General features: G+C 40.2%; 1 protein-coding gene across 1 annotated transcript; it reads left to right on the top strand.

Annotated features, from left to right (window-relative positions):
• Positions 1-437: 437 nt before the first annotated feature.
• On the top strand, positions 438-782 carry LOC138870528 (uncharacterized). The gene has a single exon (XM_070148340.1). The coding sequence runs from the start codon at positions 438-440 to the stop codon at positions 780-782; it is 345 nt and encodes a 114-aa protein (XP_070004441.1).
• The last annotated feature ends 16,457 nt before the right edge of the window (positions 783-17,239 follow it).

The following is a 17,239-nucleotide window of genomic DNA, read 5'->3' as shown; positions in this document are numbered from 1 at the left end:
GGCCTAGAAATTGAGGCATTACTTCTATGCCTATACCACATACCTCATATGTAGGATGGACCCTATGAAGTACATATTTAAGAAACCAATGCCGACTGGGAAGTTAGGCAAGTGGTAGATACTATTAAGTGAGTTCGATATCGTCTGTGTAACTCAAAAGGCGGTCAAAGGACAAGAATTGGAAAACCATCTTGTTGAAAATACTATGGGAGGAGAATACGAACCCTTAAGAACAAGTGTCATTCATAGGGGAGGTCATTACTGAAGTATACGACGGTTGGAGGATGTTCTTTGATGGAGCTGCAAATTTCAAAGGAGAGGGCATCAGAGCAGTTTTAGTATCAGAAATGGGTCAACATTATCCAGTATCCACTAAACTCAAATTTCTATGCACTAACAATACGGCATAGTATGAAGCCTGCATACTAGGGCTCAACATGGAAATCGACATGAATATTCAGAAGCTACTGGTAATCGGTGATTCAGATTTGCTTATGCACCAGGTACAAGGAGAATGGGCCACCAAGAATTCTAAGATATTGCCATATCTACACCTTGTACAGGAATTGGGAAAGAGGTTCACGGAGATAGAGTTTCGGCATGTGCCCAGAATTCAGAATGAGTTTGTTGATACATTGGCCACTTTGTCATCCATGATACAGCATCCAGATAAGAATTTCATTGATCTCATCCCAGTGAGAATTCATGATCAGCCGATGTGTTGTGCCCATGCTGAAGACGAAATAGATGGAAAACCTTGGTTCCATGACATCAAGGAATAATTTGCAAAAGGATAATACCCGGAGCATGCAAACCATACTCAGAAACGGACACTCAGGAGATTGTCCAATCACTTCTTCCACGGCGAAGGAAACTTGTACAAAAGGACTCCTGATTTGGGATTGCTAAGATGTGTCGATGCAAAAGAGGCTTCTAAGCTACTTGAGGAGATACATGCTGGGACCTGCGGCCCGCATATGAATGGTTTTGTCTTGGCCAAGAAGATACTCAGGGCCGGTTATTTTTGGATGACCATGGAGACAGATTGTGTCAAGTATGTCCAAAAATGCTACTAATGTCAAGTGCATGCTGATATGATAAAGGTGCCGCCAAATGAGCTCAATGCAACAAGATCACCTTGGCCATTCACCACATGGGGAATGGATGTCATCGGTCTGATTGGGTTCACTGCTTCAAACGGGCACAAGTTTATTCTAGTGGCCATTGACTACTTCACAAAATGGGTAGAGGCTGCATCCTACTAAGCTATAACCAAGAAAGTCATCGTAGACTTTGTCAATGACCGTATTGTTTGCCGATTCGGAGTTCCCGAGTCCATTGTCACTGATAATGCCGCCAGTCTCAATAGTGATCTGATGAAAGCCATGTGTGAAACTTTCAAAATCAAGCACAAGAACTCTACAGCATATAGACCGCATATGAATGGAGTCATAGAATCCGCCAACAAAACATCAAGAAGATACTAAGGAAGATGGTAGAAAACCACAAACAATGGAATGAGAAGCTACCCTTTGCTTTGTTGGGATACCGCACTACAATTCGCACATCAACCGGGGCAACTCCCTACATGTTGGTTTATGGTACCTAAGCTGTCATCCCAGCTGAGGTAGAGATCCCTTCTTTAAGGATCATACAGGAAGTCGAACTCACTGATGCAAAATAGATAAGGAGACACTATGAGAAATTGGCCCTTATAGATGGAAAAAGAATGAACGCAGTCTGTCACGGTCAGCTTTATCAAAACAGAATGTCCAGAGCTTTCAACAAAAGGGTCAAGCCAAGACAGTTTGCTCCAGGACAATTGGTGTTGAAGAAGATCTTCCCACATCAAGATGAAGCCAAAGGGAAATTCTCTCCCAACTGGAAAGGTCCCTACATGGTTCACCGTGTGTTAACAGGAGGAGCACTCATACTTGCAGAAATGGACGGAGAAGCTTGGCCATAACCTATCAATTTAGACGCATTCAAGAGATACTATGTTTAGACTATTTACATTTCTTCATATGATGTAATTGAACTACGCTTGACCTGATTCCCGTTTAAGAGGGGATACGTAGGCAACCTTGTGGGTTCGGTCATAATATAATAGAATTTTCATTGCCCCTAGGATTAGAAACTAGGTCAGAATTTTGAGAAGGACCCTCAAAATTCCGAAGCAAGTTCAGTCGACGCCATTGCATACCACAGAGTCAGAAATTAGTTAACAAACTGGGGCAGAATTTTGGGACGCATTCTCAAAATTCCGAAGAAGGTTCAACGAGCTTCGTCACTTGCAAATAGTCGAAGGATCATCTACCAAACTGGGGCAGAATTTTGAGGAGTACCCTCAAAATTCTAATACAAGAAAGCTGCACTGTCTCTGAAATATTTTACAATCACTATTTCATCTGAAATTACTTGATATTTCACTATGTTTTCTAAAATAACTCTATTTTCATCAATAATTGCATACTTTCGAAAACTCTATTTCTGTAACAGCCAGGTTACCCAGGGAAACTCAAACAAGGCCTCTAGAACAGAGGAGTAAAGCCAGCAGACAAAGACATGAACCAGCCTCCCCTTACAAAACTTACAATTTTTCTTTGAATGCATGCACCACTGACATAACAGTAGCATTCACAAATATATACACGCAGAAAAATCACTATCAATTGGGCCACCAGACACCCAATATATCTACAGCTAAGAAATACTCTACTCTTATTTGTCTGCTCGTTCTTTGCATGGGACTAAGCTCTGTCCCAAACCTTGCATGAGGCTAAGCCCTACCTCCATATTTGCATAAGGCTAAGATCTGTCTTCTATTTGCATGGGACTAAGCCCTGTCCCAAACCTTGCATGAGGCTAAGCCATGCCTCCATATTTGCATAAGGCTAAGCTCTGCCTTTCATTTGCATGGGACTAAGCCCTGTCCCCCAACCATGCATTAGGCTAAGCCCTGCCTCCATATTTGCATAAGGCTAAGCTCTGCCTTCCATTCGCATGGGATTAAGCCCTGTCCCGAACCTTGCATGAGGCTAAGCCCTGCCTCCAATTTGCATAAGGCTAAGCAATGCCTTCTCTTTGCATGGGACTAAGCCTTGTCCCACATCCTGCATGAGACTAAGCTCTGTCTCCACCTTGCATGAGGCTAAACCCTGCCTCCATATTTGCATAAGGATAAGCACTGCCTTCTCTTTGCATGGGATTAAGCCCTGTCCCGCATCCTGTATGGGACTAAGCCCTGTCCCGAACCTTGCATGAGGCTAAGCCCTGCCGCTATATTTGTATAAGGCTAATCCCTGCCTTCTCTTTGCATGGACTAAGCCATGTCCTGCATCCTGCATTGCCCTATATCGAACCTTGCATGAGACTAAGCCCTGCCTCCATTTGCATAAGGCTAAGCTCTACCTTCCATTTTCATGGGATTAAGCCATGTCCTAAATCTTGCATGAGACTGAGCTCTGTCTCCACCTACATAAGGCTAAGCCTTTCCTCCAAATTTGTATAAGGCTAAGTTATGCCTTCCATCTGCATGGGAATAAGCCATGTCCCACATCTTGCATGAGACTAAGCTCTGTCTTCGATTTTGCATGAGGCTAAGCATTGCCTTCTCATAGGACTAAGCATTGTCTCTCCTTGTATAAATGTTGCTCTATTCCGGCACTATCTATTTTCTCCTCTTTCGGGCTAAGCTCTGCCCCTAACCTCATAAGACTAATCCTTGTCTTGTTGACTTTAGAATAATATTGTTGCATCTCATGGGCTTAAATATTGCCAACCTGTCCAAAGGCGCCATAGTTTAAAGGCATCATCTTCATAGCAGGAAGACACCATGCCGTGCCCTGAGGATCTCTCAAATTTGCATATCATTATTCAAAGGCGACATGGTTCAGAGGCAACAATTTCATGGCCCGAGAACATCATTTCATGGCCTGCGAATCTCTTATCTCACAATTCATGGCCCAGGACATCATGGTCTAAGGACATCATCCGCACCGTCTAAAGACAACTTTCATGGTCCGAAGGGAATTCGCATCATGTTTAAATTTCCGTACAAATACGTGTTCGTAGCATCTCTTTATCTACAGGTGACCAGTAAGCAACCGCTATCCCAGCAGGAGCGACCTCACTCCAGTTCCTTCAACTATCTCAAACTTGACTGTTCACCATAACCACTCTTTCACCCATCCTGAAATGTCGTGTTCGTTCTTGTAATGACTTCATCAGTATATTCCACCAATGGATCTGGAACTGCACATGGTCTGATTCCTATAAAATCAGGGATATGTAGGTAGCTCAAAGACCATAGTTCGGCCTCTATCTTTCAAAACATCCCATTCAGTCAAAATTGGTCGTCGTTTCTTTACCCGAAAACTCTTCATCGTTCCCGGGTAAAGAGGGGCAGTTGATACCCAATATTTCTCTATAATATTTTTGAAATGCATATACACCTTTAAAACTATGCATTAGCATTAGCTGGTATTTTTTCATAATTTTTACATTTTTAAATTAATTTATCTCAATATTTTATTCGTATAAATAAATACAAAATTGCATTATATATGATTTTAAAACATCTCTTGATTTAATATTACTATTTATGGTCCTATTAAGTTCCAATTATATCACAAATGGTCAGATTTACATCTTTTGGTTACAATTACAATAATTTTGCAATTATAGCCCATGCATACATCACTGCATTATTTTACCAGAAATTAGCCCGTTATATTTTTAACTATTGAATAATTATTTTAAATCATCTCGTGCATGAAAATTATTTTTCTCATTGTTAATTATTTTATAAAATAATTTTTATTCAAATACCTAGATATTTAACAAATTGCCCCCTTATTTCGAATTTAGCCTAATTGAACGGCCCAATTTCAACTCCTTACCCACTAAGACCAAGCCCAAATTGGTCAAACCCAACCCCAATTAATCTAAAACCCAACCCATGCCTCCCCAAATCCCGGATGTTGATCTCTGAGATCAACGGCCCGTATTTGTTCTTCCCATAATTAACCTAACGACCCCCCTCCTAACCTAATTCATTTCCACCATACCCCGCCGTCACCCTTTCCCCTCTCTCTCAAATTCTCTCTATCTGAACCCTAATCCAGGCGCCATTACCGGTTTAGCCCTCCGTTCTATGATGTTTCCTTGTCGTCTCAAGCATATATTGGCCTCCTACTTACTATGGTTCATCAGTTTCTTAGATCCTTGAGAAGATCTCAAGGGATCTAGGCGGTCTAGTTTGCACCTTCGATCTCTTTGCCTGTTTCAGGCCGTTTACTCGACCATGAGTAAGAAACATCTCTTATTTTGCTATGGATCCATGATTTTCTAGGCCTATGTTCTCGTGTCTGTCATTCTTTCTAAAGAACCCTAATTTTTTATCTCCGATCTTCTCAGATCTGCATAGATCTGAGATGAACCGAACATATCTTACATGTTTTCCTTGAAAGTTTTCTGGTTTTCGACTAATTTCCCGTTTTTCCTAAACTAGGGTTTACCCTAAGTCATCTTCTCAAAAGGTTTTCTGATTTTCGAATACTTAATCGTTTGTTCTTAAGTGTTCTTGATTGATTTATGTTAAAGTTTCATAAGCCCTAGTTGATTCATGTTAAAACTCTCATTGTCTAATGTTTTGCTCCGATTCTGAGATATTCAAAGTTACTAGTCATATTGGTTCATTCTGTATTCTGATTTACATGTTTTCCCTTAGTCAGATTCCTCGCTTTGTGATTATTATCCTAATTAATCTCTATTAGGGTTTTTTGGATTGTTTTTCGCCTAATTGCTCTGTGTCCCTAAAGTTCTAATCAGCCGATTTTGTTTATGGAAATTGATATATTCTTTCCAGAATTGTTGAGTGATTTGCTCTGTTAAAAATATCATATGCATGATTCTTGATTATTTCCTTGTTTATGACTATAATTAGTCTTCTTGCCTTATTTAAATTATCTATAGTATCTACTGATTCCTTGCACGATTATTTCCTTAATTAGATTCCTAGTTATTCACTCTTTGCCTAAGTGTGATTTGAATTTCTTTGCTTAAATATTTTCTGCCCTTACCATTGGTTAATTACCCTTAATTAAGGGAAGACTATGCTGATTTTTTGTGTAATTGATTCTGTGATCTTCCCTTGATTAACTGAAGTTGATTCTTTTACCTTATTTGCTCTACTCATGAACTACTATATAAACTCTCTTATTTAACTTCTTAACACACGAACATCAGTTCATAACACACACATACATTCAAACTCTTCTCCTTCTTTGCTACTTGTGCTATTGTGGGTCTAGCCGGCTGAAAGCCAAGGCTAGATAGTGGGATTGCACCTGTTTCTTTCATATTCTGCATTTCTCTTACTTGGCTGGTATGTCTCAGTTAAATTTTGAAACCTAAACTCTATGTGTTTCATTTTAGTGCTAACTCATTTAGTTATAGATTCAATTCCTGTTCTTGTTTACTACCTTACTATGAGCACGTGATTTTTGCCCTATATGAATTACTCCCATAAAATATAATAAAATAATTTTTCCCAATTTTTGAAATTTTATAGGATTTTCTATAGAATTTTACTAATTATTTGCATTTTTGTGCATACTTAATTTCTATCAAAAAAAATACCATGCATTGTATTTAGGTTTGATTTTACATTTTAGAATTAACCAGTAATTATTTCTTTTATTAAAACACGAAAATCACACCTTTTAATTTTAGTCTATTGGTTTCTCCTTTTTGTTTAGGACTAAATAATTTTATAATTATTGTGACTAGGCAATTAGTTTAATTTTACAACTTAGATTAATTTAGGAGTTAATTTTAGGATTTTATTAATTAAAGAAAGAAAAGAAAAGGGGGAAACGAAAAAGGGGCTGTTTTTAAAACCAATTGGGCCAACTGATTGTTGAGCCCAAATCCCACCCCAGTCGCACAAACTTCCCCAGCCCAAGACACTCACCCGGCCGTCTGCCCCAAACCGGACCCATCCCCACACACTAATAACACAAAAGAAGCAAGAATCCTAAATCCTCAAGACCCAAACGGCGCCACTCACTATTCAATCGTCTCTCTCGCCCAAACCAAGCCCCAATTCAGTCAAAATTCAGACGAGTGAATCCAAACTCGCACCCCGCTTCTCCCCCCTCTCTCCCCTTACCACATAGGTGTAATGGTTTCTAACACCAAAGATCCCCCCCCCCTCACTCGCCCAAATTCGAGATATATCACGCGATTGGAAGGTTCTGGAGAACGATCGTTGGATGAGTGTGAGGTGTTTGATTGATTTCACTCAATCCGAGCCCCACATTCATCAGAGGTTCGTTTTCAAAAGGACCGGATCCGATTTTGTAAAAAGCTAGAGAATTTTGGGGTAAAAAGAGATCGGTGAGGAAAGGTTTAAGGATTTTTGGGGCTTCTCATTTTCTTCTCTGAAAAAGCTTCTTTCCAAAATTCAAAAAATAACATAAACATTTAGAGTGTTCTATCAGATTTTGGGTTCCAAAACATGGAAATTAACTGAGGTCTATTGAATATTCGTGAGGTTCAAGTTCGTCTATTTTGTTTCTACTGCTGTCCTACTGATTTGCTGCTGAACCTCGCTAGGATTTTGGAATCAAAAGGAGTATTTGCTGATTCTAATCATTATAAAGGAAATTTGCAATTTTAGGTTCGATTTTTTCTCCTATGTGACTTTGTTTTTTTAGGTGTTCTTGAGCTATGAGATTCTGTCTAGAATGGTATGTTTTGTTCTGTGATCGAACTTCATGAAGGAGTCGATCTTGGGTTTATCATTTAGTCCCGATTTGTAGTCAAAAATGATTTTTGATGCGTTATTCTTGCTGATGAATCTCTTCTCAATGGTGTGATGTGTTGAGTATTTTCAGTTAGTAAGAGTTGATTTTGAGTTGTTATCCTCTATGCTTTATATGCTTTAGCTGGTATTATGGTGTAGAGTTATCATTTGAGTCCAAATTTCGTCATTTCAAATGAACGATTGTGTTCAGCTTTGAGATTATATGGATTCCTGAAGGGTGTCATATTACTATTAGTTTAGGTCGACTAGTTCTCCTAATGTTTGCAAAGTTGTCCTATTATAGTTGGTTGGTCTGTTAACGTAAAGCTGCTCTTGTCTGTTGAAACTTGGAGGTTGAATCATAGGTTTGCTTGATTTTGAACATCATAGTATGAGTATGAAAATCGAATTTGTGATGGTATCAGTTTCTATTGGAGTTGCTCTCACGAAAAGAATGTTCTATTCAGCACTTGCTTAGCTGTTTCAATTTACCACCTTGAGGCATGTTTAAATCCATCTTATTTTCTTAAGGTGAAGTTTGTTGGATACCTTAACTAGGTAGTCTATCGTTAGCAAAGTGCGTAGGCATCGTGTCACTGCTTGCCGCTATCGTGAATATTTTTGCTTGTCTGGTTTGGGTTTGAACTTTAAATAAGTGTTGAGAATGTCGCTCGAAGTTTTCTGTCCTTAACATAAAAATTCTGATAATGCTAATCAATTTCCATGACTCTTTGTTCACGTATCTAAGCATGAAAATCAGTATGTTTACTTGAATCAACTTTTGAGTTATCCTGGGATTACTTTGCTGAAAATCTGCCCTGTTTGCACTGTGTAGGCAACCTATTTGCACGACTTTGAGTGTAAATTCTGCACTGGTTAGCCTGCAGCAGCTCTGATTTACTATTTAGTTTAAGTGTTTATTTGAGTTCTGCTTGGTTTTGCGATTGCTAACCAGCCAAAGGAAATCAGCGAGGGTGAGTTTGTTTTTGATAGGTTCATTGCTGAGTAGAAGTTTTCAGTGAGTTTTATTTCATCAATTTGGGGTATATCTGGTTTTTCTAAATCATGTTGTCGTTCAATGGCCCTTGTGTGTTAATTAATTCATTGGATAGTCCCATTGTTTCCCTGGAATGGTTTGGCATATGTTTGTAATATCCGGAGGGGGATTTGAGCTACGTGCTTATTTGATTCTGATGTTCTGTTGTATACTCATGTAGTACTAGTACTATCATGGGTTTGAAACCTGAGTAATCTTGCAAAAACATGGATTTCAATGGTTTTTTTGTATTCTTTTTTAACATAGAGATATTTACAGTTAGCATCATAGTCCTAGAGATGTAAAAGGCACTAGTTAACACTGTTCCAGGTGGAATTAGTTCAAGTTAAGATGACATTGTGGAGTTCGGTTCTTGCACCTGATGTTTGAGTTTATTTGATTATCTCTTTGCTGTCTTTCGTCGCATACCTTTAGTTTTGAAATGATAGCTGTTTTGTTTTCATTGTTGGAGGTGTGCCCATCACCTTGATCAGTTAATATTTTGACATTTTAAAACTGTGCTCGTCACCTTGATCACCTTTATTGGTTCTTCCCCAGATAGGGAGACTCTGTGTTTATCTTTTAAAACTGTGATTTTGATCTCAACAAGTACAGTTGCAATTTTACTCTACATCTTAGTCTTGTGATTCTGAATGGTAGAGCTGTTAGTTTAGTTTATTGGGAAGAACCTTTTGGCTACTGTAGGGATTTGGGACTTATTTAATTTGTTATGTCCCATGAGAACCTTCTTTCCTTCAGAATTTTGTAAAGAAACACACCTTAAATCTATTAATCCTCAGTCATGGCTTCAAGTTGAAAGAGGCAAGCTTTCCAAATTTTCATCTGAATCTGCTTCTTCCATAGAGACCCTGATCAAGGTCCCTAAACTGCCAATTCTTCCATTTTTTTACCTGTTGATTATGTAGAAGTTTTAGCAAAAATCCATGAACATTTGTAACTTGCTTTAGGCCTATAATTAAAACATCACGACTACGGGTATGGTTCTAGTGACGTAGTTGCGATTATTAATTTCGAATTAGCTCCAAATATGAATATGCTAGTTCATTTAGTTGAATAGTTTTGAGGCGTGCCATTCATACATTTGAATCATATAACATATGGCCCTCGTATTTATAACTTAGATACTTAAAAAGGTGAATCTCGTAGTTTTCTTTAGGCACGTAATTAAACTATTACAACTACGGGTACGGTTCCCGTGACGTGGTTGTGGTACTTGGTTTTTTAAATTAGATAAGTAGGAATGTCTTTAGTTTGCCTTCAAAAAATATATACAAACCTTTTCTTTAAAAAAATTTGAGGTGTGTCATACACAAATAAAATCCATAACATATGGACCTCACATAACTACAAAGTTAGTTTAGAAAATGCTTCGAACTTTCGAAGTTGCTTTAGGAACGTTAATTAAATAATTGTCATGGCTACGGGTACGGTTCCCGTGACGTGGTCGTGACGCTTAATTTCTAAAAATCCGGGGGTACATTTATGTGACCCGGCCACAATTTAATTTTAATAATAAAATAAACATGTTGTGGATCGTGGGTACGGTTCCCGTGACATGACTCGCAACGTGCAATCAAATAATTTGTTGTATAATAATTGGGTTATTAAAAGCGGTTTAAAAAGAATAAAATGCACATTGGTTTCAAAGATGTTTTAAAATCAAATCAATAGGCTAATAATAATAGTTGAGTGACCATGATAAAACCACGGAACATGGGAATGGCTAACACCTTCTCCCGGGTTAACAGAATTCCTTACCCGGATTTCTGTGTTCGCAGATTGTAAAACAGAGTCAATCTTTGATCGATTTGGGATTTAAAACCGGTGACTTGGGACACCATAAATTATCCCAAGTGGCGACTTTAAATTTTAAATAAATAATCCTGTTTCGATTGTCGCTTAAATTGGAAAAAACTCTCTTATACCCTTCCAGGTGGTAGAAATAGGAGGTGTGACACCTCTGGCGACTCCGCTAGGGAAAAGAACCCGGAATCTCTAGTTCAGGGTTCAAGAATTCGAGCTTAGAATAATTGTTATATTTGGATTTTATTTATAATCTGATTTTATTATATATTTGGGCCTAATGTGCTAAATGCTGCTTTTTACCACTTTGATACTATTTAAACTATATATAAACTACTACGAAACCCTTCTCTTCTCATCTTCGGGGATGTGCACGCTGGCGTGACTCCTCTTCTATTAGTGTCATACCTTAAATTAGGAAGAGGTTTGGACAACTTACAAAGCCGGATGGCCTTTTCGTTCCCGGTACGTAGCCCCCTCCCCCCCCCCTCTCCAGCTCGAGTTGTCCGCTCGGGTACACAAGTCTAGAACAACATACCCAGGTTTTGAACTTAGAATAACTCAGCGTCATACCATATCCCTAGTAGGAACGCTTGTTTGCATCATATGCATTTGACTTTGGGGACTCAACACAGGGGTTGGGTCCGTCTAGGACAAGCGTACCCAAAAATAAAAGACCAACGTGATGCATTTTTATGTGCTACCTGTGCATTTAATTTGTTTTGGACTACATGTTGACCGGCTTCTAGATTAAGAGAGAAAAACAAAAAAAATTGTTAGAGAAAAAAAAAGACCAAGTGCGGAGAATGAGAGAAAATTTCATCCGTTATCCAAAACATCCCGAAGCTCTGCCAAAAATTTTTGAAAAAAAAAAAGAGAAAAAGAGTAGAAAAATCATTTCAGAGTATTTTTCAGTTTTGTCAAAATTGGCCGAACTACGCGGATTTGATTCTCACTGAATGTGGGATATGTAGGCAACCCTCATCGGGTCCAGCCCCGTTTTTTGAAAAATTTTGAAAAAACTATATGAAGCATCATCATTTTGTCGTAAATAAAGGGGGTCATGCCGTTCTTGTCTAAATAGCCGAATGTCTCGACGGGGCGCCGGAGTGCTGTTTTTGCAAGAATAGCCGGTGACTGTATTTTTGTCACATTTTGGCCACTTAGCGAGCACAACCCTAAAAACTTCCATTTCAAAGTGGTGAAGGGCCGTATTCGCAAAAGTAGCCCTGATTTCTTGATTTTTGTAAAAATAACCCCTTTTGTTAGTTTTTCAAATGAGATTCACTTTGTCTGTAAACCAGTCACCCTAATATAAATGTACAAAATGAACACGAGTCAAAACTTTCCAATGAAGGTCATGACCAAGATTCTTTTGGAACTGTACATGTGGTGGGAAAATCAGGACGAGATGTGGTCAACTAGTACTTGGGGGGTCTCACTGGGTTATTGAAGATCAGGCCTAGAGGAGACATAATAAAATCATTGGTTACATTTTGGGATATAGCCCACAACATGTATCATTTCTTGGACTTTGAACTCACACCCACTTTAGAAGAGATAGCCGGTTATGTTGGGAATACCGAAGCTTTGAGACATAAATATTTGGTTTCCCCGAGAGCTATCACCCCTCACAAGTTTCTTGATTTGCTAAAAATAAGAAGGGGGTCCAATATGCAGATTTGGCGGTTGGGTGTTCTACTTCAAGTTCATATATCAGAGGTACGAACACATAGGGGGATTCGAAAACCCGGAGAGCAAAATTTGCAGCAAAGGGAATCAACTAAAATGGGAAGAGCATAGATGTTTCGCCTTCATGGTGTTATTTTGGGTCTTTTAGTGTTCCCCAGGAAGGATGGGAATATCAATGTACGGGTAGCCGGGGTCGTCAACACTCTGCTTACCCAGGCCAAAAGCACCCCCGCACCCATGATATTGTCTAAAATATTCCGAGGTCTCACAGCCTGCAAAGCCGGAGTAGACTTTTTCGAAGGGTGCAACTTATTGCTACAAATGTGGATGACTGAGCATCTATGTCCTCGTCCTCAGTACATGAACCATGGGTCAACGGGGAAGAGCTGCATAGAGGAGTTTTATACAAGGGTCTACGGGTTCAACATGCCAGAAGGGGTCGCATAATGGATATCTTTCCTCTGCTCCGTCAATGCCAATCAAATAGAATGGAAGTTGGGTTGGCTTCCTGTTGATAAAATCATATACATGCTGGCCACCGGTCCTTACTTCCTCCTGATGGTCTCAGAAGTATACAGCCTTATGCTCTGTACTGGGTTTTGAGACAGCTGGGGAGATGTCAAATAGTTCCAAAGGATGAAGACCTTAGCACTCAGGTAGTCGAGATCGGTTCTGATGGTCAGTTTCATGAAGCGGCACTTCGCTAGATCTGGAGTGAGTGTCAGTACTTGACAGCAAACACCCAAGTGTATGATCTTTCCAAGGGTGAAGTCTCGCCTGGTTACCTCGCCTGGACAAAACAAGTGTTGAGTTTCGAAGACCAGCCAAAAGACCCCATCTTCAAGAATTTGTCGAGGCATTATAGGAACAATGGGATTGGTTGGCCAAAGAAAATGAGTATATTGCCACCATAAGCAAGCTGGAAAAGCAAGTTAGAGATCTTCAATTTGAGAATGGTTTGGAAGCTGTTGCAGATGAGGGTGAAAAGAAAAAGCTAGCCCAAGAAAATGACGCCCTCCGAGCCCAAATTTAGGAAATGAAAATAGTAGCTGAAACCCCCATTAGAAGTGCAAAAGATGAAAAGCTTATAGGTAACCTTAGGCAGAAAGTGGGTGAATATAATTTTGATCAGAACAAGGCCGAGGGCGAACTGGCAAGATCTTGAACAAAATTGTCTAAGAATACGGAGGAACAAGCACGCTTGGTTAAACAGTTAAAAGAGAAATATGACAATGGAGTCATGGGGTTGAAGAAAAAAAGCATCGTCCTGGAGAATGAAATGAATAAGCAGGCAAGAGATTTCAAAGCAGAAAGAGAACACTGTTATGCACTGATGTCGCAGCTAGAGAAAGACCTGCAGTAGCTTCAAGAGCAAAATCACACAGCTGAACAAGTTCTGGATGCTAGATATCAGCAGATTGGATGGTTGTTACAGGAGAAGGGTATTATCAGGGAACGGGTCAGAAGGATTACGGACTACATTGTGATGAAGTGTAATGAGTGTGAAGACATGACTAGATCTACGTTCTTCGCTTCAGTTATGATTTTTGTCCGACAGATCATGGATGACTTGTTTCGCCTCCAAGAAGACATGGCGCAAAGGCCCACGGCAAGGCCAACTGGAGCAGCAATTGAAGCACTTGTGTACTTTTAACTTTGTCTGTTCGAGTCTATTTTGTTAGTTTATTTTCGCGTCTGTATTGTCAGTTTGTTAGTTCATTTCGAGTCTGTATTTTTAGTTTTCTTTTGAAGTTGTCAATTCACTCATCGAGTCTGTTAGTCTTTATGTTTAAATCTGTAGGGGGAGTTGTCGTAATCAAGATGTTTTGTTTATCTTATAAAAATTTGAAAATCCCAAAAAAATGGTGTTATTTCGCACACGTTCCCAGTACTACACTTGGTCTGATTCATGCGGTGTCATGATACATAAGCAATTCCCATAGGATTCGATCATAACTCCGCAATGAAAAGAGGAAAAAAAAGGAAAATAAGAAAAATTGCGAAAAACAAGAGAGGAAAAATGAGATAATAAAAGGATAAAAACAAGAGTCAAGCAAGAAAAAGCAGGAATGAAAAAAAGAGAGGAAACGAAATTGCAATTAATGAAAGCCAGGATGACGCAAGCAGCCATTCAAATGCATAATAGAAATGGTTAACTGCTTAGGTGCATTGCATGCCCAACGTGCAGTTGCCTATCTGTTAAGCCCGTAATCGCTAACAAGTTTGTTGTTGTCATCAAGTTCGGGTAGATGGTTAGTTTGTTTGGCATTATGGAAACTCATCTGTACAACACCAAGTCCAAAGACAAGTTGATCATGGCTAACCAAGAACTCGAATCAAGTATTATTGATCCGTCAAGAGAGGGGGAAGAGTCTGATGTTAATCTGAAAGAGGAGTTATATAAGTTGAAACACCAGATGGCAGAGTTGTACCAGGCATGGGTGAAAGGGCATCCACCAACATCATACCCCGCCAACCCTGCTTTCGTCCCGCCGCTGGCTCAATCCCAAGAACCTCCCACTGTTCATTCATCTCCAGGCTTCCCCCTGTACCTCCACTACCAAGGCACCACTTCCCAAACCCCACAAGCACTACCACCCAAACTAGTCTCATACCCTCCTCCACCAGCCACCTCTGTTTTCGCGGCACCCCCATCCGCTACACTCCATCGATCCTCTAGTGAGCCCTTATTCCAAACCCAAGATAACCAATACTATCCCCCAAAGCCCACTTTCAAGGCCCAGAGCATTACTCTTATACTCCTCGTTTCGACCTCCTTGTCGAGACTGAGAAACCACCTAAAAACCTAGAGTAGGAAGAGATGTTCAGGAAGGTAAGAAGCCTGGAGCAGTCATTTAGAAACATGCAGGTATTGGGAGGCCAGGTGAGCATAGCCTACAAGGATTTGTGTCTATTTCCCGATGTTCAATTGTCGGTAGGATTCAACATGCCTAAATTTGATCTATATGACGGGCACGGAGACCCGGTGGCCCACTTGAGAGGATTCTGCCGTAAAATGAGAGGAGCCGGGGGGAAAGATGAGCTACTGATGGCATACTTTAGCCAAAGTCTGAGTGGCTTGGCATTGGAGTGGTACACGCGTCATGATCATAGTAGATGGTATACCTGGGATGATTTTGCCCAAGCATTCGCTCGTCATTTCCAGTACAACATCGAGATTGTTCCAGATCGTTTGTCTTTGACAAAGATTAAGAAGAAGCCTAGTGAAAGTTTCAGAGAATATGGTTTTTGCTGGAGAGAACAAGCGGCAAGAGTTAACCCCCCGATGGAGGAGAGCGAAATGGTGGTATACTTTATGCAAGATTTGGAGCCTACTTACTTTGGCCATCTGATATCGGCCATAGGCAAGTCTTTCAACGAGGTAGTGAAGATGGGTGGTATAGTGGAAGAAGGGCTTATATCAAGAAAAATCATGAGTTACTCGGCTATCAAGGAAACTACCCAAGCCATTCAGAACGGTACTGGGGGAGTGATTGGAAAGAAAAAGAAAGAAGATGTGGCAACAGTTTATTCAGGATCATAATTTGGACCTAGGGGCCCGTCACACCAGTATACCCATCCTCGACCCCATCACCGAACCTACACCCAAATCCCATATAATCCACCCCAACACTACTTCCCATCACCAAACTCCCATATTTTTGTCCACCACGCCCAAACATATACTCAACCTCCTGCCTACGCACAATGGCATGCCCCAGCCCCACAAAACACCTACCCAGCTCCACAAAATGCTTATCCACCCCCATGAGCCTACCGAAACCCTGCCGACCCAGGTTTTTGACCCAATCCAGCATTCAAAAATGAAAGGTTGCAGTGGAAGAAACTTTCACCCTATTGGGGGAGTCTTATACCTATTTGTTCCATAGATTGAGGCAGTTGGATATGTTGAGGCCAATTGAGTCGAAATTACCAAACTCTCCTCCAAAAAATCTTGATTACTCTATAAGTTGTGAATATTGTTCTGGTACTCCGGGGCATGATACGGAGAAGTGCTGGCACTTGAAAAATGCTATCCAGGATCTCATTGACACAAAGCAGATTGGAGTCCAAACCCAGAGGCACCCAACATCAACCAGAACCCATTGCCAACTCATCAGGAAACGAACATGATCGAGATAATTCACAAAAGGGGGAGCCCAAGAAGCCTTCATAATCTGTCATGATGATTTGGTCCAGTGAGGTCAAGTCAACTGAAAAAACGACGGTTGAAGGATCAGTGAACAAGTTGAGCATGACAAATGGCGAACCATCTGTGGTAGTTAAGAAAAGATCTCCAAGTGATATTGTATCAAAGCGAGAAAAGTCAAAAGTGGTCTTGCTAGGGTTGGCAAACAAGCCTGTCATTGTAGAGGGTGCCCGTACGGATCCTTTCATCATCAAGCCTGTAACCCAGTTGTCGGTAATCAACAACAAGGCTATCCTATAGAACTATGAATGGGTGATTGTGACCTATAAGGGAAAGGAGGTTAAAGAAGAATTCAATGAGGCCCAATTAACTCGTTCGGGGAGATGCTTTGCCCCAGAAGAGTTAAGGCTAAAACATCCAGAGAGAATCTAGTTCTAGTAAAGAAAGTAGTCACTGAAGAAGAGGTTGAGGAGTTTCTAAGAAAAATGAAGGTACAAGATTATTCCATCATGGAGCAGTTGAGAAAGACGCCCGCTTAGATTTCCTTACTATCATTGTTAATCCACTCGGATGAGCATCGTCGGGCCCTGATGAAAATTCTGAACGAAGCTCATGTTCCCGACAAAATTTTAGTAAACCACCTGGAAAAGATTGCCAACAAAATATTTGAGGTGAACAGGGTCACTTTCTCTGATGATGAGTTGCTTGTGGAAGGTACTAAACACAA

This window comes from Nicotiana sylvestris, chromosome 6, assembly GCF_000393655.2.
Source record: "Nicotiana sylvestris chromosome 6, ASM39365v2, whole genome shotgun sequence".
Lineage (NCBI taxonomy): Eukaryota > Viridiplantae > Streptophyta > Magnoliopsida > Solanales > Solanaceae > Nicotiana > Nicotiana sylvestris.
The sequence above is the reverse complement of the archived record's forward strand: the minus strand, read 5'-3'. Positions and strand labels throughout refer to the sequence as shown.